At 41.3% G+C, this 21,952-nt stretch overlaps 1 protein-coding gene across 1 annotated transcript in view; it reads left to right on the top strand.

Moving 5' to 3' along the window:
- The window catches only part of PARVA (parvin alpha), a 167,781-nt gene that overhangs the window by 136,267 nt on the left and 9,562 nt on the right, over positions 1-21,952 (top strand). Inside the window, exons 7-12 of the mRNA XM_074230326.1 lie at positions 1,962-2,020; positions 3,797-3,816; positions 6,073-6,134; positions 8,687-8,755; positions 16,221-16,322; positions 17,718-17,790. Coding sequence (XP_074086427.1) covers positions 1,962-2,020; positions 3,797-3,816; positions 6,073-6,134; positions 8,687-8,755; positions 16,221-16,322; positions 17,718-17,790 — 385 coding nt within the window. The remainder of the gene's footprint in view (positions 1-1,961; positions 2,021-3,796; positions 3,817-6,072; positions 6,135-8,686; positions 8,756-16,220; positions 16,323-17,717; positions 17,791-21,952) is intronic.

Here is a 21,952-nt window from a genome sequence, read left to right on the forward strand (position 1 = left end):
CCAGTAATGTTCCCAAAGTTCCCCTTTCATTTGATTACAATCCATCAGATTGTAAATTCCTTGAGGGCAGGGACTTTCTTTTGCCTGTTTTGCCTCTTTTTTGTAGCTCCAGCACCTAACACAGTTCTTAGTACATTTGTTGTCTAGTCATTTTTTAGTCAAGTCCAATTCACCTTGACCCTATTTGAGTCAAAGATACAGAATTGTTTACTCTTCTGTAGTTCATTTTTTTTTTAGGTTTTTGCAAGGCAAATGGGGTTAAGTGGCTTGCCCAAGGCCACATAGCTAGGTAATTATTAAGTGTCTGAGACCAGATTTAAACCCAGGTATTCCTGACTCCAGGGCCAGTGCTTTATCCACTGCGCCATCTAGCTGCCCCTGTAGTTCATTTTACAGATAAGGAAACTGAGGCAAGCAGGGTCAAGTGACTTGCCCAAGGTCACACAGCAAGACTGCATTTGAACTCAGGAAGAGGAGTCTTCAGGTCCACCTCTCTATTTCCTATGTCACCTAGCTGTTTGATGCATAGTGATGATGATGCTTGTCTTTTTTTCATTGATGTCATGATAGGAACTTGAATTGGATTTAAGTGAGGGGAGCTGTGCTAAGTCACCAGCCTCATTTTCTCCTCTAGAGTCATCTGGGTCCAGTGACCAGATATGAATCAGGATGACAGGGAGAGAGGCAAGCAGGGTTAAGTGACTTACCAAAGTCACACAGCTAGTAAGTGTCTGAGTTTGAATTTGAATTCAGTTCTCCTAACTTCAGGACTGGCATTCTATCCACTGTACCTTCTGGCTGGCACATAGTAATTTGTTTATTGAATTGAATTGAAATGAATTGAACTTGTAAATCCTCTCCACTCAAAAACTTCCAATGACTCCCCATTGTCTGGCTATAGAATCAAGTCCAAATTCCTTAGCATGGAATGCAAGGTTCTCCCATCAGCCTCAGTCTGTCCTTGCAACCTCACCTTTCTATTCTCCTACACAAACCTTCCCAGGCAAACTAATCTTTCTACCCTACAAGCACAGGCTTTGTGCTTTGAGTGTTACAGAGAGATGTGAAAAAAGTATTTTACAAAAGCTGGAGAAAGCTAAGGTATTGTTATTCTTATCTTTCCTGTCCCACCCACACTTGCCTTCCCTAAGGGCTATCCAAGTCCTACATTCTTCCAGGCCCAGTCTCTCTTGATCACTGTGTTCATGGGCTCTCCCTCCTCCCTCCCTCCAGTCAAACTTCTGATTAATGCCACTTGCTTTTTATCTTGCATTGTTTATATGTTATTTATTATTTCATGGCTCTGTCTAACTTCTTTGTACTCCACCAGGGCAGGTATATCTCATAAGTCATATATATGTCCCCCATGATGTGCCTAGGACATCAAAATTGTGCTATGACTGCCTTGATGTCAGCCCTGCACATAGTAGGACTCAATAAAGATTTGTACATTGGCTGTGCCCACATACTTTATTTACACCCAAGGAGTAAGCCAGTCCCAGATAGGTCTTGAATATAAAAAGTAAAAGGTAAAAACATTCAGATTGCCCAATTGAAAAAATAAAAATGTCCTCTTGAATGATCTAGATTGGTTATGGAATTGTTCTAGGTTCCTCAGTCATCATACCCTTCTTTGCTTCTTTTTAGCAGTACCTCCCCAGCTAAGGAAAAGGTATGTCTAATTCTTCAATAATTTCATCTTACTGCCCATTACTGGAGGTGAGCATTTTGCCTCCAAAAATAAAAAAAAAAACCTACTACTTGTCAAGGCAAAACTTATAATTGTCCGTGAATGGAAACTGTACAATCCCTGTCACCGAAAGGCTGAGAACCAATTTTCTTTCTAGGCCCTGTCTCTTCTCTGAGGGTTCTTCAAAGTCATTAGTAACTTTCTCAGTCTTATGAGCCCCAAGATGAGGGTTGGGTTTTTTTTAATCATCACTTTTTCCCTCTTGTTTCAGAAACGGGAAGGAATCCTCCAGTCTCGGCAAATCCAAGAGGAAATAACTGGTAACACCGAGTATGTCAACACCATTGTTGCCAGAAGTTCTGTAATGGAACACAGATGTTTCTCAGAAATCCATCCATTTGCTGATATTTAGCTTTCATTTATTGGGGTTCCACGAGGGATTACACTTCAGCCAATGATTATAGCTTAGCCTTTTGCATGCATTCAAAACATGTCTTTCTATACCAAAGACAGAGAGTTGGGTGGAGAATGGGAATTAGCAGCGATTTGGACTAGATTCATTTTGTGGCACTGCAGGAAAAATACCCCCAGAAAACCCAAACCAGCATGAAATCTTCATGCCATAAACATGGAATTGAATTAAGATTTTTAACCTTCAAAAACCATATTTTTCCATTTTCTGAAGTTGATTTACTCGGTCAAATTCCATGACTAAAAAAGAAGGGGGAGGAAAAATAAAACTTGTCTAAATCTAAACATTTTCATTTGCCTACAAGCCGTACTTAGAAGTCAAATTACCCCTAGTTTTCCTGGGTTAAATGAGAGATGAGGAAAATTGGAGGCATGTGAATTGGAAAGAAACCTGAACTAAGGAGTCAGGGAACTCTGAGTGACAAAGAAAATCAATGTCCTTTCTCCCTAACCAGAGCATTAAAGACAAAGGGGATCATGGCTCTAAAAACTAGAATTCAGAAATGGAAAAGAACTTTGGATTTGAAGTCAGAGGACCTGGGTTCAAATCCTAATGTTTTCTCTTAGAACATTTAACATTTGGGAAAGTCAATTTTCCTCTCCAGGCCTCAGTTTCTTCATCTGTAAAATGAGAAAGTTTGACTAGATGGCCCCCCAGGGTCTCTCCTAGTTTTAGAGTGATGATTCTAATGTCAGAAGCTACTCTTCAGCCTGGGCTATATTTCTGGATGCTGCCTGGGAACCTGAAGACTAGTATTCTTTCCTCTAAGTCTTTCCTTAAAATTTCCCTTGGTATGAATAAGGTCTTTCTCCCCAAATGTTTTCATTATTCAAATTCATCCTGAATATATGTTTCCATTGGGCTGGAACCAATTACTATGTTGTATGTAATGATAAGTTTGAATAGTATGGATTTGAATATGAGGCCACTTCAAGCTATTCAGTATTTGTACTAATTGGGACCTGCCTGGAGTAGAGATTCTTAGTACCAGGTAACCCTTGCAGCCAGGTTCAGTTCTAAAATCTTGTGATTCTAGGATTTTGCTTAAAACAGGAAGGGGCTTTTGAGTAGTAAGAGCCAACCTATACAAAAATCACTTTAAGCTTTGCAAAGTGTTTTAATTTACATAATTATCTCCTTTGAGCCTCAGAACAGCCCAGGGAGGGAATTACTCTTTGTTCAATTTTCACAGCCCAGAGAGATCGAGTGACTTGCCTGTGGTCACAGAGCTAATAAGTGTCAGAGGTGGGATTGTCAGAGGTGGTCTTTCCAAGGCTGTACTCAATCCTCCTTGCTATGGTGCCCCTTTAAAAGGGCCTCTCAGCCCTACTGCTCAGGATTCTGTTGTGCCAACCCCAGCCAGCTCTTTGGTAGGGGGAAGGAGAGAGCACACACACAATTCCCATAATTGCAGTCTCCCTCATAAAACTCAGTGACAAGAGGCTTTTTGAGTTCTTCCATCAAATGAAAGGTTTCCAATCAACCGTGGCCAGGGCCAGGAGTGGGGATTAGGCTGGTCAAGTGAAGATGCCCCAGAATATTCCCTTGAATGACCAAAAAAAAAAAAAAACACCCATCCAAAGAGGCTGAGAAGTATGTCATTCTCTCTCTCTCTTTTTTTATTTTTACCACAGGGCTCTGTCAGGAAGGCATGGTAAGTCTCACAGGACTGACATCTCGGACTTGCAGCTGCCAAGAGTTCTCTGGTTATTTATGCAACAGTCGGGTAGCTTGCATGCAGCTGGGAGGGACCGGCCACACTGCAGTTACCCAGACACATGTGTCCTCCACAAAGGGTGGCAGCTCCCAAGGGGGTCCCTTAAGAGATGCTCTTTCTGCCCAACATCTGGTACTTCACCAGTACTCCTAGAAGTTACTGTAAGGCTGCAGGCTACTTTTCTGAAGTTCTGCCCTGTTTATTTCCCAGGAGGCATTTTCCTCCAAACTTTAAAGGAAAAGGAAGGAAGGGAAAGAGGTGATAGAAGACATTGTTGGAGGTCCCTGATTCAAGGCAGACAACCCACTTTACAGGCTTGAGCTGTCCTCATCCCATCCCAATGCCTCAACTTGCTTTGATCAGGGTCTGCTTGCCCACCCACTATGCTTCCCTGCTTCCTCTAGCCAGTTTTTTCCCCTAACCCTGTTGGTGCTGTTTAACTGACTGGTTCTTGACTGTCAATGGATTTGTACGAGTAGGTTGATATCCCCTACCAAGTCCCTGAAGAAATCCTGTCAAGATACTGTACTTCTGACCATGAAATCTTGGCCCTACTCAATAATGTTTAATGATTCCTCATTGTCTTTTAGTTGAAAACATTGCCCTGTACAATCTGTCTCCAAGCTCATTTTACATTCTTCCCCTTCATGGTCTTTAGCATACATTCCTTTCAGATTAACCAATAGGTCAGTTTGTTCATCACAAGGAGCTTATGGTCTTTTTGGAGAAAACAACATATATGCAGAGGGGGTAGAAATAGGGGATCAAAGGAAGTAGTACCTGAACTGAGCTCAGTGGAAACGAAATTAGCTCCTTTCTCAGCTCCTCCATCCTCCTTTTGGTTCTCTGACTTTCTTCTATCTCAACAAAAGCATCACTTCCCATAGCATGACTTTTCTCAGTTCCCCTAATTGTTCGTTCTCTCTCTTCCCTCTCCCCTCTCCTCTCCTGTCCTCTCTCTCTTTTCTCTCTCCCTCTCTCTTCTCTCTCTTTCATCTCTCTCTTCTCTTTCTCCTCTATCTCTCCCTCTCTCTCTCTCCTCTCTGTCTCTCTCTCTCTTTGTCTGTAGGTTTCTCTCTCTTCCCTCACTAATCATGTATGTACTGTGTACATACATGTATCTGTGTGTGTGTGTGTGTGTGTGTGTGTGTGTATATATATATATATATATATTATCCTTCAAATAGAATGTTAGCTTCTTGAGGGCAGGCACTATCTTTTCCTTTTTATCTTTGTATTCCTAGCACTTAGCACATAGTAGATACTTTAATATTATCTTGTTGATAATAATAGGCTGGTCAAGTGAAAATGCCCTAGAATATTCCCTTTAATAACCAAAAAATATATTAATTGCATTAATATTATTATTTTATTTTAGTAAGTAAGGTTCAACATTACCTTAGACAAGGAACTCCTTGAGAGCTGAATGGGGTTGAAGATCTGTAATCAACTCCCAAATGATCATGGATTTTCTGTAGCTTTGATATCCAATAAGTTCCCCCTCCCAGTTCTCTACAAATGGGAAATTGTAAGTAAACTCATCTGGTATAGTCAGAGAGGCAGCATTAGGCTGTATCTGATCACAGCAATATCAATTACTCCCAGTTCTGGTACACACATTGTGTGGAGGCTGTGGAGCAAGCAGCATGACTTGGGCACTCATCACAAAGATCATGCCAGGAGAGGAGACCCATAATGAAACAACCAGGATGCCAAGGCTGCACCATGTCTCCTGTGATCAGGTTCTGCAGTCCCTGCAAACATTCTCACCCTATACATTTTCATTCCCAAAGAGATGCAAATCAATAGAAAATAAACAGCAGTGATCCCTTTATTGGCTTCTTTAGTATCTTGGTGGACTTGCCAGCATAAATCACCTCTCATTTCAGATATTCAGGCAAACTGAACAAAGGAAAATCTTCCATGTGGAATTCTAGACCCCACCATTTACACATGTTCTCTGTTCCATCTCCGTGCCCCACAATGCCCTTATTTCTTTGGTCTATTGACAATGAGCAAGTGACATCAGAAACCTGTTTTCCTCCTCTATAAAATGGAAATATCAGTATTTATACCATGCCAACTTAGAGGGTGGCTGTAGGGGAAGTACTTTGTAAACTAAGGAAATGGTAGTTCTTAGATGTAATGGAGCATCATTGTGACTGATGGTTCAAGTACTTCTCTGTCTTTCAGAGCGTGATGCCTTTGACACCTTATTTGACCATGCTCCTGACAAGCTCAATGTGGTGAAAAAGGTGGGAAGATGCTTTCTTCGAAATACAAATAAATAGAAGAGATGGGATAGGTGGGGGGGGTGAGTAAAATGTATTTACTGATCCCATAGTTGTGGAAAACACATCTCCTGCTGCATCATTGTTGTTTAGTCATGTTGGACTCTTCATTGACTTCATTTTGGGCTTTCTTGACAAAGATAATGGTGTGTTTTACCAGTTTCTTTGACTCATTTTACAAATGAGGAAACTGAGGCAAACAGTTAAGTGACTTACCCAGGGTCATGCAGCTAGTGTTTGAGCCCAGATTTGAACTTAATTCTTCCTGACTCCAGGCCTACTGCTCCATCTACTTTACCCCCTAACTGCCCCTACTGCTGTTCTAAGGGAGGGCTCCCTAATAGCCTCAGCAAGCATAAATGAGGATTTTTTTTTCCCTCTTGAAACTGGTTGCAAAGCCAGTTCAGTGACACAAATTTGTAACCCATAACTAGGGTGTCTTTCAAGAGTGCCTGGTTCTTTGTAAGAACAATGGTTCTTTGAAATTGCTCCCAGCCTTCCTCTTCTCCTCTTTGAGGCCACCAGGGAGACTCTCCTTGGGTGTAGAGAAAAGAAAACCAAGAATTTCATACCCCTTCCTCCCTGCATTCTCTACAGACCGCAGCTCTACTCAGCACACACCCTCACCCCATGCCAATTCCTTTTCCAAGCAAGAGCCCAAGGAAGGAGAAGGCTATACAGGTTGAGTGTGGAGCTAAATGGTGATGCCGTGGCCTAAGAGCTAAGCATAAAGTCAGAATGTTTTGGTTTATATATTGACTGTGTGACCTTGAGTAAGTGACCTTATATCCCAAAGATGTGAGCTGTTCATTAATCTGTTCTATGGAGATGATGCTTTGATTACTCACTTCCTGGAGTTGTCAGAAAAGTACAATTTGAGAATATAAATTCTTAATCTGGGATCCCTAAACTTGGTCTTATTATTTTTCAAATATTTGGGTAACTATTTCTATATAATCACTTGCTCTTGTAATCTTAGCAGCCTATCAAAGGGATCCATGGCACAGAAAGTTTAGGTAGAGGTTGAAGTGAAATAGTGGCAACTTAGAGAAGTAAACAACAAGACATGCATTCAAATCCTGCCTCTCATATGTCCTGGATGTTTGGTCCTGGACAAATCATTTAAATTTCTTCCTCAGTATTCCTCATTTGTAAAATAGGGATTAGAATAGTAATAGCAATAATAAATAGTAGTAGTAGTAGTAGTAGTAATAATTTCAAAGTATTGTTATGACAGTGCAAACTTTCAATATTCTAACTATTATCATTGGATTGTGATGCAATATGGAGGCCAGTTTGGTGAGTCAATGGATAGAGTATTGGGCCTGGAGTCAGAAAGACTCATCTTCTTGAGTTCAAATCTGGCCTCAGACATTTATTTGGTGTATGACTCTGAACTAGTCATTTAACCTTGTTTGCCCCAGTTTCCATATCTGTAAAATGAGCTGGAGAAGGGAATGGCAAGCTACTCCAGTATCTGTTCCAAAAAAAATCCCAAATGGGGTCGTGAAGAGTTGGACACAACTGAAAACAATTGAATAGCAACAAAAGAGATATGTCAGAACCAGCTCTAACCAGATGGTGAGACTTGATTGTTAAATTTTGGGCCAGCTAAGTGATACAACAGATAGCGTGCTGGGCCTGGAGACAGGAAGACTCATCTTTGTGAATTCAAATCTGGCCTCAGACATTTACTAGTTGTATGACCCTGGGCAAGTCACCGTTTGCTTCAGTTTCCTCAAATGTAAAATGAACTGGAGATGGAAATGGTAAACTACTTCAGTATCTTTGCCAAGAAAGCCCCAAATGGGGTCACAAAGAGTTGGACATGACTGAAAAATGACTGAAATCAAGGTATCCAAAGGAGAACAATTAACATGGTATTTTTTTGAGTGCAAGCTACAGTTAAATTTGATCACACACACACACACCAACACTTAGAACTGTCCAAATATGAACTGAGCTGCCTAGAAAAGTAGTGTATTTTCCCTCCTTGAGGTCTTCAAGCTTAAGTTTTATAAATTCCCTTCATGTATGGGATAAATCAGATGATTACTGAGGTCCCTTCTGTCTCTCAAAGTCTGTTCACATTGCCCTCAGCACTGTATGTGTGGCTCACCCACAAGGCCCTGGGATTGGTGACCCCTTGACCACTCCTCTTACCTGAGCACTCACCATCAAGTAGGGAAACTGGCATCTGATAAATATTCTGTATCTAGGCAGATGGGCCATCTCCTAAACCCCAGACTTCAATAATAGTCACAGATTCTTTCCTCCTCCTACCTGAAACATTGTGAGAAGAGGCTTTCAAACAAACATTTGGTGATCTCAAGTTTTTAGAGAGCTTTCTTCACAAGTGCCCTTTGAGTCAGTAGGACTGGTATTATACCCAACACAGTATAGAGGGGTTTAAATGCCCTGCCGAAAATTATTCAGATAGTAAAGAGATGAATTGATTTAAACTCAATTAACAAAATCCAATGATTTTTCTGCATGCTTGACTTACTGTTTTTTAGACGCTCATCACCTTTGTGAACAAGCACCTGAATAAACTGAACCTGGAAGTCACAGAACTGGAAACCCAGGTAGGTCACTACCTGTCACCAAGCCAAATAAAGGAAGGGGGGAAATGATGGCATAGGAGCCAGGTTGGACCAGCAGCATCAGTGCCAGAGAGTGTGGGGCAGACTAATGACATCTCTGAGTTAGGTACAGGGAAAGCAGGGCAAGCTGTGCCAGGGATGATATAGGAGCTACATACAGAGGGGTGGGGATCAGGCTGTGCCAATGATGGCATAATAACTGAAGGAGGCAGAATCAGATCAGTGAAGACACAGGGGCTATAAGTGGGACCAGACTAAGCCAGTGACATCATAGGAGCCTGAGGTGTGACAAGGCTGGATCAGCTCTTATAAAGGGATTAGGGAGAGAATGATGAGTAGGCAGGCTAAAGACACAAGACAGATGGGGTTAGAGACTAGCTGGGCTGATGAAGATAGGAGCCACTGTTCTATTCATTCTTAGTTGTTCATGCTAAGCCTAAAACCAATGGTGCCATTGGGACCCTTTGCACATCTCCTGGGGAGGTCTTCTGAGTTGATTTAAAAGCTTGGGGATTTATTCTATAGTGGAAAATCAGCTGTATAGGAGATCAACATGAATGTGAAAGGTATGCATAGATGGGGCACACACCCCTTCAGTTTAACTGTAGTGTCTAAAGGCTACAGAATGGAAAATATGCTCAAGATCTGAGAGTATGCCTATGGGCATTTCCTATAATTTTTGCCAACTTTTGAGTTTCTGTAATTAATGATGGTTCTTTATGTATTCTTTTAAAGTTAATTTAGGGAAGGGAGATGTGTGGGGGTAGAAGTGTAAGAGGATGGTGGTGATGTCCTTTGGCAAAGTGTATTTGTATGTTCCAGGATGTTGTCTTTGGCCCTCGATCCCCCTCATCAACACCAACACACCTAGGGAAGAGAGAAGCAGAGAGAAGCCAGACTCAGAATACAGTTGCTGTTGAAAGCTAGGGACCCGAGGGGAAAAAGGGTGTAGTCACAATGAAAAGAAAGATCTCAGTAGCTCTGACCCCACACAAGCCAAACTACCTTCTGTTTCTTAATACCTATCCTGCTTACCTCAAGGGAGTTGTGAGATTCAGAGGTGACAATATCTATGTCAGAGTATTTTTAGCAATTAGATTGGAAATGACTAAGTTGTTTATCCCTGGAAATATTCAGACAAAGATGAATTTTCTTTGAACATACTGTGTGTCTGTGAGTGTGTGCATATTGTTTCACCCAATAGATTGTAAGCTCCTTGAGGCTAGAAATGTTTCAATTTTGTCTTTCTGTCAGTCTACAAGCAGTTTTAAGCACCTATTATGTGCTAGAAACTAGAAATTTTGAGTACAAAGAATGAAATAAGCTCTATTTTTTTAGATGCTTACATTCTAAAGGGATAGAACAAGTATATATTTAAAGCATAAATATAAAGAGAATAACTGCAAATAATTACAAATTAAGTATATGATAGTTTGGAAGGAAGGGTCTTCTCATTCCAGGGAATCAAAAAAGTCGTTATACCCAAGATGGTGCTTATGCTGTGAAGAAAGGGCCTTGTTGAGGTGGATAGAGAAGGGAGTGCATTGAGCGCTTGGGGACTTCTAGCACAACTTGGAAGATGGAGGATCCTGGTTGATTAACAGAGACCAGTTTGACTGAATTACAGAATGTGAGAATGATGTCCACCAAGACCCAAAAGATAGATTGGGGCCCAGTCCTGTAGTGACTTAAAAGTAAAAAGAGTCTCTATTTTTTCCTGGAGGCAATAGGAAGCCATTCATGGAGTTGGTTGAGTCAGGGAGTCACATGGTCAAATCTATGCATAAGGAAAAGTATTTTGGCAGCAGGAAGGACTGGCGTGATGAGAGTATTGAGGCAGGAGACCAATTAGGAGACTGTCGCAATAACCTAGGTGAGAGGAGATGAGGACCTGATAAAAGCTCTGTTATCCCCCAGTGTTTGGCCACACCCTCTACTGATAGGAGAGGGGATTTGTGCTTCAGTTTGGGGTTGAACAAGGTGATCTCAGCCCTGGTAAATCTCAGATTCTAGGACTCAGTGAACTGGCGATCGTGACCTAAGTGCTTAGAGAGTTAGATTCCAAAGAGCTGGGGATGCATTGTTCACAGGCTTCTCTGGAGCAGACAATTTGTATCTCCTTGACAGCTTGTAGGCCTGTTTGCTTTGGTGAGGTCACAGTTGAATAATTCTTTCCAGAGGAGCATTAATAGTAAACAGAAGAATTGTGAGCTGGTGGTTGGTCATTGTCTTCTCTCCAGGACAAGGCTGAGCTTGCCCTTTCTGAAGGCAGAGACATCTCTGAAGATGTCCTCACTGCCCCCTTCCACCAAGCTTGGCCATAAAACCATCCAACTTGCCAATGAACAAGCACATAAACTGTCTGCCATATGCCTGGCTCAAGCTCGGGGAATTATTCCCGCGGTATGGATTGGATGCCTTTGCATAGCTATGTAATCCCTTTGGCAGCAGTTTTGCCTGCTGTTGCTAAAAACGCACATCCCTACCCCCCCCAACCTAGGATAAGCCCTTCTCTCTGAGGTGTGGTTCAACTTCCCTACTTAGAAAGTTCTTCCCCTTTCCTTTCTTCTATCCTAGCATGGTCCAGTAGCTAGGCCCCAGAGACAGGTAGAGAGACCTAGAGTCCGGGTGCCCCAGAGTCCTCATTTACACAATAAAAGGATTTAGATATGATGGCCTCTTTAAGACCTTTCCAACTCAAAATATAAATTAGAATGCCTCAAGATCTAATACAAAGCCCCTCTCCTCCCTTCAGCCTTGCCCATACACCCCAGCTGGAAGCAATCTTCCTTTCCTCAAAACTTCTATAGCACTTACTTATAAGTCATTTTTTTAATATATTTCAGTTGTGTGATAATTAACTTTTTTCATCTATATATGTGTACTATCTCCCTAAACACTGAACTTCCTAGAGGCTCCCACTCCCCCCATCCCCTCCCAGAAATCAAAAAAATATAATGGGTCAGGTGCTTCTGGTAGTGATGAGGTCCCTCTTCCTCACTGAAGACTTTCAAATGGACAGCTAAAATAGGAGGAAGGTTCAGATATGAGTTGGACTAGATGGTTCACATTTCTCCATCTTTTTCATAAGCATAACATGAAAGACTCTGTCAAACTTTTGGCCAAAATCAAGAGAAACTAAAACTATAACAGTCTTTGGATCAAGTTAGTAACACTGTCCAAAAAACAAAGCAATAAGTTTAGTCTGCCATGACCTGTTCTTGATGTTTATAAACCCTGGTTGGTTGGATGATGGATTGAACTGACTCCTTCTTTTGACATCTTAATAATGTGCTTGTTTTCTTGATACTGGCAAACTATCTTTTTAATAATGTGTGAGTCTAGAATTTGCCAAGAACAAAATCGAGTAGATAATAGTATGGAGTAGATGGAGTAGATACAGTTTGAAAGACCCTACTGTTTTTGTGGCAAGTCAAGACACATTGTGCCCCTCTAAATCCTATGACATGTCACAGTTCACCACAATCTTTCAAAGATCAATGAATTTTTCAATGATTTTGTTCATCTGCACCTGATGACTCAAGAATTCCCTTTATCACCCTGTCATCTAGTCATGTTCTTAGGCAATTTAATTCCTGCTTAATTCCTTATTAACCAGTTTTCTCCTTGCCTTGTTTTTATCCCCTTTTTTGCTAGCCTCATTAGCAGGGTAAAAAAACAACAAATCTAGAAGAAGACTAACGGTTTCACTCCACCTTCTTTTTGTCTTCCTTTATCAGCATCCCAGACCCTGGCAGCAGCAGTCCCTCACTCTTTGATGTCTTTCTTCCCCAATTTTGCTTTTACTATATGTAGAAGTCTTCATCATCCTCAGCTCTTGTGATCTGTTTGGCTTCTAACTGGATTCAGTTCATTCCCTATTTTTGTGTCCATTCTTAGTTGTCTGTATTTTATTTCACCTTTTCAAAATCTATGTTGATCAATAAATTTCTTGTCCTTTCAGCCTCCTTGGTTCTTCTTCTCTTTGGAAAGATTTCACTTTTTGTCCCCATTCCTCTTTGAGATAGCTTCTCCTATAGAAACTTGGGCCACAGGATCCTATCTATCCTTTCTCTGAATCCTTTAAAATCTACTTTCCTTACTGTTCTCTTTTCTATCACAAATTCTAAAATGGGAGGGTCACTTACTTCTAGGTTCCCATAATTTTCACTTTTATACCTAGGAAGTGCCACCATTTTGGGGGGGGGAGGCAATGGGGTTAAGTGACTTGCCCAAGGTCACACAATTAGTAAGTATCAAGTTTCTGAAGCTGAATTTGAATTCAGGTCCTCCTGCCTTCTGGAACAGTGGTCTATCCACTGTGCCACCTATCTGTCCCCTGGAAATACCTTCTTTTTGGTCACAATAAGAATTCCCCTTATCACCCCATCATCTTTTGAAAAATAAAATCATAAGATCAAGAGATTCAGAGCTGAAAAGAACCTTGGAGGCCATTTAAACCAACCCCACTCATTTTATAGATAAGGAATCTAAGGCCCAAGGAAAAAGTGACTCATCCAAGGTCATTGAGTCAAGCCAAGAACTTAACTGCTTAATAGCTCCAGCAGACACTACACATAAAATAAGAATTGTTTATGGTAACATCTGGCTCTAGGTTGCAAAGCCCTATGTTGGATGTTCAGGAAGATAAAAAGACAAATGGTGTAGTGTCTACCCTGAGGGGGCTTATAGTTTTTTAAGGGGATAGGACTGACTTTCAGCTCTAAATCTAGAATCCTGGTCTGGGTTCTTCTCCCACCTTCTTTTTCCTTGATTCTCTCCTTTCAAATGGGAGGCATTGAGCCAGGGAAGTTTGAGGAAGCTAGTCTTGTTGATTTTTTCCTTTTACTTTTTAAAATTTATTTAAGACAATGGGGTTAAGTGACTTGCCCAAGGTCACACAGCTAAGCAATTATTAAGTGTCTGAAGTCATATTTGAACTCAGGTCCTCCTGACTCCAGGGTCAGTGCTCTATCCACTGTGCCACCTGGCTGCCCTGAGGAAGCTAGTCTTAAGCTCATTGGGGTGAAAAATACATGGATTACCCAAGATGTGTTTTATCCCTTCTGTAGATGGTCAGTCTAGACACAGGAGACTCCCAGGAACATCATCTATTCAGAAAAAGTTTTGTGAGCCTTAATGCTCAGTGCCACAACTGTTTTTCAGCTTTCTAGATAGATACCTCATTGCTCTTTTGGAAATTAGGATAGAGAAACACAAGATCTTAAGGGTTGTCAGAGAATTTAGAGGTAAAAAAAACTCCACCTTCCATCCTATGATGGAATTTCTGTCTACAACACCCCCACAAGTTTTCTCACATTCAACTCTTGCTTTGATGCTTCCCCTAGCCAAGCACTACTATATGAGGTGTGCCCCAGCAGGGCAAAGCATCTCCTCAAGGTGGGTTGCTTAGCTGAGCTCCTAGAGTCTGCTTCTCTTTACTGGGCTGGCTCTCTCTTAAATCTAAACTGGTCCTCTTCTTCACTCCTCCCCTAAGGGACAACTGCCTCTCTGTATCTGTGTCAATTTGAAGCATTTGTCTGCTGCCGTCTGGATTCTAGGTCTCCTTAAAAGGGATATAGCTGCTATGGGGAAAGGAGGTGGGGAGAGGAAAAAGAAGCACCCCCCAACACACACACACACACACACACACACACACACACACACACACACACATGCATGCACACACGTACACACACACAAGTTTCCTCCATTGGCATTTCCTGACCTATATTCATCAAATATTTAAATTCTCTCCTATTAAAAGTCTCCAATGCTGTAGTCCATTTTCAGTCTAGCTAATATCAGAAACATGTATAAAAGAATCATTGAATTTTAAAACTTTGGTGATACATTGATATCTCATTATCCACTCTGCTTTCTGACCAACTATGGAATTAGGGGAAGCTAAATTCCCTGAAGTGGTGCAGTGGTTAGAGTATTGGGCCTGGAGTCCAGAAGACCCAACTTCAAATCTGGCTTCAGACATGGAGCAAATCATTTAACTTTTCTCAGTCTCAGTTACCCCATATGTAAAATGATGGAAAAATAACATTACCTCCCAGAATTGTGAAGATCAGATGTCATCATAGTTGTCATTTGCAAACATTCAAAAATGCTATATAATTGTTACTATTGTAGCACAGTGGATAGAGTGCTGGGTTTGTTGTCAGAAAGACCTGAGTTCAAATTCTGCTTCAGATACTTGTGACCCTGGCAAGTCATTTTATCTGCCTCAGTTTTCTCATCTGTAAAATGGGGGAGGTCAAAATAGCCTCTATTTTCTAGGGTTGTTGTGTAAAGGATTTGGCACATAATAAGTATTATATAAATGTGAGTTATTATTATATTTGTATTTTATTATTGGTTTTATTTATTTTACTATTTAGTGTTTATTATATTTTATAATTACTTATTTAAAGCACTTAGAAGAGAGTCTGGCACATAAGAGGAGCTATTATAAATGTTAGCTATCATCATTATTGTTGTTATTATTATTTTTATTGGAGAGAAAAGGCACAACTCAAAAATCAAAGGACACTTTTGTTCAGTTCCAGCAGGGTCGTTTTTTTACCTGCAACCTTGAATAACGCATTTCTGTGCTCCAGTCTCCATTTCCTTTTCTGTAAAATGGGGTCCATAATCTTTGTACTTCTTGGAGTTATTGTGAAAATCGGGTGACGTGACATCAATGAACGGACTTTGTGAATGTGAAGTATTATTTGTGTTATGAATCTCTCCTTCCTGGTCAGGTACATTCCAACTACCAGTTAGCCTGTTTCCTTCCCTACTACCATCTCCACCACTCTCCCAAAACTGCCCAGGAAGGACCCCTATAGAAGGGCTAATTCATAAGGGTAGGAGACAGCTCTAGTTAACAGTCTTCCCTTCTAAAGTATAGACACCATGGAAGAAGAGGTTGGGAGGCAGGACCCAAACTTCCATACTCTCTTCGCCCTTCTCTTTCTCCTTCTCTTTTCTCTTTCCTCACCTACTTCTCTCCCTCCCATTACCAAACTGAATTCTGATAGTAAATTAACTGGTTCCCCTTGTCATTCTTTCTAATGAATTACTGAATTGAAATACTTAATTCGGTACCAAAACCTTCATCCTCAACACAAACATTTTATGGTCCACAAACTCGCTCTGCAAACTATCCCATCACCGGTTGCTTCCTATCCACTTTAAAAACCAACATTAGCCCTAAGGCTACTTCCTGATCCTGATGTCCATAAATAGACATAGAGGATGATAATTCACCTGCTCCCTGAAGAATATTGCTATTCCTCCTTTCCCAGTATGCCCTACCTCTAACAACAGAAAATTGTCTTATCATTAGTATTATCATTGTTTTCATTAGACTGCATATTTGTGGGCTGAATCAGGAGTGAATGGAAACCCAAATGAAGTCAAAATGTCCACTTTTTTTTTGTTTTTTTCTACACAGTTTGCAGATGGAGTTTACTTGGTGCTGCTCATGGGTCTCTTGGAGGGTTACTTTGTGCCTCTACACAGCTTCTTCCTGACTCCGGAGAGCTTTGAGCAAAAGGTACTTTGCTTCAATCCCATAGCCACCTTTTCTGAATTAAGAGAAATATGGAGCACTGGCCAAGACCTAGGGTGATACTGTCTCCTTTCCATGGATTCCTCAATTCCAGAGAAGGGGGAGAAAGGGGATGGAGACCTTGTAGAGGAACCAGACTCCCCAAATACGTGTTAACAAAGTTCCCAGTCATATACAGTAGAACAGATTCAGCCCAATGTGGAGTCCATGAGAGCTCTGAGGAGCTCCATTTAAGGGAAGTATAACTGGTTGCTGCTCCTGCTTCCACATAAATATCCCTGCCCACCTTACCTTGGACTTCAAAGTCCAGGTACTTTCCCAGGCTGGAAGGCCTTCAAGGATTGGCCTGGTGATGACTAGACTATAGTCTAGCTTAGTCCCCAAATTTTCCAACCACAGAAATACACACTAGGGCCAGAAAGACAGGTCAGAGCAGGTCAGAACAAGGGATCACTCACACTGAAGAAATTATGAATCTTTTGAATTATGGAGATGATTTTTACTATTAGCTTAAATTTGAAAATCTTATTGCATATCAAACTCTAACCCATTTGCGATAAAAGATGTGTTTGGGTTGATATTATCATCATGGTGTTACAGTCATTGGTATTTTTACCTTCTGTGCCAAAGACAAAAATGGACAATTCCAACCTGCAAGGAACTTATATCCTAATGGAAAGAACACTCACTGTAGAATTAATGGCCAGGTCTTCAAATCCTGGTTCTGTCACATTCAACTTGGGTGACCCTTGAGCAAGGCCCCTTAATTTTCATCATTCCCCTTCATCTGTAAAGGAGAGAGTTAGACTAGACAGATTATCAGGTCTCTTTCATCCCTAAACCTATGCAAAAACAAGTCATCTCTGTCCTGCAAGGACCCAAAGACCTCTATTCCAGCAGCTAAATGGAATTCTAATAGAATTTTAACTGGTACCTCCCTCCCTTCTCCAGTCTTTGTCACTAGACAAGGGGCATTCAGGAAATAAGAGAGAAATACTTCTCTCCCTTTTGAAGACATCAAAGGCATGACTTCCTGTCTGATCTCTGCAAATGCTCAGAAATCCACCTCGGCAAAGGGCTAGCCACATAAAGGAGGGGCCAGGTACCTCAGGAGGAAAGGTTTGATCTTTGGTCTGATTGATCATAGCAAGTAGGGATCAGTGTAGCTGATTCTCTGCCAGAGTTTCTCCAACCCACCTGCCTTTGAGCTGTAATGCCCCCACAATTAAATGGCTTGGGTTCTTCCTTCCAAATTGGGAAAGATATTTGAGTTGTGGCAGCCACCCCAGGTTCCCTAATTTTCCTGGGGCCCAAAGCTTCAGGGACTACAGGGGATGAGAAGGAACTCCAGTGACATAGCTCTTATGATTCTATTTCTAGGTCCTGAATGTGTCATTTTCCTTTGAACTGATGCAAGATGGAGGGCTAGAAAAGCCAAAGCCAAGGCCTGAAGGTACCTGTCTCTCCCCTACCCAAGGACTGTAAAGAGGGATTCCACTTCTTGGAATGAGAATCTATAAAGCCTTTTTCCCAGCATGAGCATTTTGGGAAAGGCAAATGGTTGGCCTCTGGTGCCTTAGAGACTTGCTCTCTTTTCTGAGATTCCACTCTTCCTGCCTGCCAGAACCCGGTGGTTTGCCCCCAGGGTGGGACAGGGAGGGGAACTCAAGGGCAGATGCTTGATCAGGTCAACTATGTGCCTACAAAAATACAGCTGTGGGAAAGACACTGGTCTGAGCTCCCACCACCTCTGAATCAGCTGGGATTCTGACTGATGAATAGGTCATGGGTCAGAGGCAAAGCTCATTGCAGAAGCTTCACCAGATGGCTGGGTCCATGGGAGAGGTTGGAGGTGTGAACATGTCTGCAGGCTCTCCTCCTCCAAAATATGGCTTCAGACTGCTGGCTAAAGTTGTCATGGTAGTCAGTGGGTATGACCATGAGACCTTCACTTCATTGCTGTCAACTCCAGATCATGGCCAATTACTTAATTCAGTCCTACCTAAATTTGTCTAAGAAGGAGCCTTAATGAAAAAGACTGAGTTACAGATTCAAACCTGAGAAAGGAGAAAACTCTCCCAAACATATTTTCTCTTGCTTTACCTTTGGGAAAAAAATATTAGTGTGATTGGTGCCATATTTGTTTGTTAGCCTAATTCAAATACATCATTGCATGTTGGTTTCTAGGACACTCTTAAGTAGAAACCTCTGATTTGCTGCCATTGATGAATTGTGGCAGTTGGAGATCTGTTTCCAGGTTCCTTAATCTGCACAAACAGTGCTTCATGCTATTGACCTTAATAGCCAATTTCAGTCCCTCAAGAACTGGGCAATGTAGTTGTCTAGATGGACAAGTATGATCATATGACATTCTCCAGCTCAAAAATCATCAATGGCTCCTTATTATATCTAGAAAAAATGTGTGTTTCTCAATTTGACATTTGAAGTTCTATACAATCTGGCTCCTGGTCTCAAAAATGCTGTCTTCCAGTCAAACAAACTTACTTTCCAACTCTACAGCCTAGGTCTTCTATCTCCTATCTCCATGCCTTTGCAAGATCTGTTTCACATGATGATCTCACATTTTCAAATCCTGTTTACCTTCATTGCTCAGTACATTGACCACCTCCTCTATTAAATCTTTCCCAATTACCCTGTTTTTAGTGAGAATTCTTTCTCTCCCCAAATTATCTTATTTCATTTCCTTGTGTATGATAGCCATTGTTTGATGTGATTATGATTAGATATATGATCAAAAGGGGCAACTAGGTGGTGCAGTGCTTAGAGCACCAGCCCTGGAGTCAGGAGTACCTGAGTTCAAATCCAGTTTCAGACATTTAATAATTACCTAGCTGTGTGGCCTTGGGCAAGCCACTTAACCCCACTGCCTAGCCAAAAACAAAAAACAAAAATAAACGATATGATCAAAGAAAGCTCACATTCTTGTGAGCACTAAATGAAGAAATGACAATGACCTTTCAGGTTGCTATAGCCTGATGACAATGATGTTTGTCCTTTATTCTCGAAAAAGACCATGACATCAAGGGGGAGTGATGCTAAGGCAAGTATATGACTTGGATTTGGGTGAGGGGCCCTGTGCTAAGTCACCAGCCTCACTTTCTCCTCCTGAACCATCTGAGTCCAGTGGCCAAATATGAATCAGGACAACTGGAGATGGCCCTGGATGCAAGGCAGTCAGGGCGAAGTGACTTGTCCAAAGTTACACAGCTAGTGTCAAGTATATGAATTCAAACTCCCATCTTTCTGATTCCAAGGCCAATGTTCTATCCACTGATCTAGCTGTCCTGTTGCTATAACATTCTCTAGAAAGACATCAGGGCAAAGTGGATTCAAACTGGAGACCTGATTTCCTATTCTGTCTCTGATGCACACTGGCTGTGTACCCCTGGACAAGTTATGCAAATTGTCGATCCTCTGGATAACCTTGAAAACTAGAATGTTTCAGAGAAGGTGCCAATCTGTTTTGATAGGGGGACTTTCCTTACTTGGGAGTCCCTGTAGGAATAAAATCATAAGCCCTATGAATCAATGTCACACTTTAGGCCATTTGAGAAAGAAGAAAGAAGACTGACCTTGAAGTTCAAGGCTATGAGTAGAAGAAGGATGTGGTCAGATGTTTGTTCCACTCTGATCCCTCCCCCAAGACATAGACTGACTCCAAGTTTCTAGATGCTTTCTTCCTTTCTCTTCTTTTCTGAGCAGAGGTCAGAGAGGCAAAGGAAAGGAAGAAGAAAAGAGGGAGGGAGGTGATGGAAAAAGATAGAAGAAAAGGACACTGAATTTTCCCTACCCAAAGTATGGCAGCAGCCAGAGGAATGAATAGAATTCCTCCAAAAGCACATAGTGGTGGATATGAATCCTTTATTTTTTTCTATGTGACTATGATCAAATTTTATTGAATAATGAGCTCCATTTACAGCAAAAGATTTGTTTGGGTTGATGATAATATCACTATGTTACAGTCAATGACATTTTTAAGTCTCTGACATGTTCCAGGAACTGTACAGAAGACAAAAATGAAAAGTTATTGCCTGAAAGAAATATACATCCTGATGACTGGGTGTTCAAATCCCATTTTTGCTAGTCATCCTGAGTTACTCAGGTTCATCTTCTGTAAAATGTAAAATCCTCCTAGTGTTAGGTTAACTTTCAATACTTCAGTAATGATTACAGTCCATGCACACCTGTCCATCCCATCTAATGGTTGTCTCTGTTCTTCCCTAAGTTTGCCACAGTGAGTCCACTCTTGGTACTGAGAACTTTCCTCCATTTCTCTTGAATTCATGACAGTACAAGTTACCATCACACACAAGCTGCCCACCATTTTATCCCTTCTCAACATTCCTAGCGTTTTACTATACTGTCTTTTTGTTTCACTTATTTCATTTCTATTTTGCCCTGTCTCAGGGCTGAAATCAAGAGGACTCATTTTTGTGGGTTCAAATTTGGCCTCAGACACTAGCTATGTGACTCTGAGCAAGTCATTTACCCCTCTTTGCCTCAGTTTCTTCTTCTATAAAATAAGCTGGAGAAATGGCAAACACTCCAGGATCTTTGCCAAGAAAACTTCAAATGGGGTAACAGAGAGTCATAAATAACTGAAAAATGACTGAGTAACGTATTAGAGTCAGCAGTAACATAGTTTGTGTAGTTGATAGAAGGACATACTCTAATGAGCATGGGTCCAAAAGAATTGGAAGGACTACTGGCCTGTAATGGTGCATAAGTCATCTGCACTGCATATGGTCTCCAGCTCAAAAGTCATCAATGGCTCCTTATTATATCTAGAAAAAAATGTAAGTTTCTCAATTGGACATTTGAAGCTCTATACAATCTGGCTCCCGGTCTCAAAAATGCTGTCTTCCAGTCAAACAAACCTACCTTCCCACTCTACAGCCTAAGTGGATATGGAGAGCAGAAACTGGAATAGAGTATGAGACAGGAGGTGGCCTTCTGGGGACAAATCAGTGAGAATAGACCCAAGCAGTGAGGGAACAACAGCCCTACTAACTTGAAGATTGCTTTCAGTATTTTGTTTTTGTTGAATTATAAACCTGAGGATTGCACAAATGGATCTTTTGGCTTGTGGATTTCTTATTTTTAAAAATGAAGAGATGAAAGGAAAAGGTGAAACCACATAGTTTCAGTTATTTATTACCTGTTGCTCTCCCATTTTCCCCCACACCTCCATGCATATTTTGAAGTGTCACTGACAGCTCTGGCTCCCAGTGAAGCTGTTTGTGGGTTCCTAAATACAGCATGGAGGTGGTGGATGAAACACACAGTGGCAGGGCATTCAGCTGCTGAGAGGTGGCTGCCTTATTGGCCCTTGGCTCTTTGAGAATTTTTTTTGTTAGAGGTGGGATGATACTGAAGGGGAAGAGAAGGTAGAATTTGTTCATTTAAAACAGAAAGTCACTCTTATTACCACCGAAAGAGTCTAAATGAAAATCTTTCTGAATATGATAAGATCTGTTCCCCCAAACACATTCATTCTCTCTCTCTCTCTCTCTCTCTCTCTCTCTCTCTCTCACACACACACACACACACACACACACACACACACACGCACACACAGTTCCTCCCCTTGTTCT

This window comes from Macrotis lagotis, chromosome 3 (assembly GCF_037893015.1).
Source record: "Macrotis lagotis isolate mMagLag1 chromosome 3, bilby.v1.9.chrom.fasta, whole genome shotgun sequence".
Lineage (NCBI taxonomy): Eukaryota > Metazoa > Chordata > Mammalia > Peramelemorphia > Peramelidae > Macrotis > Macrotis lagotis.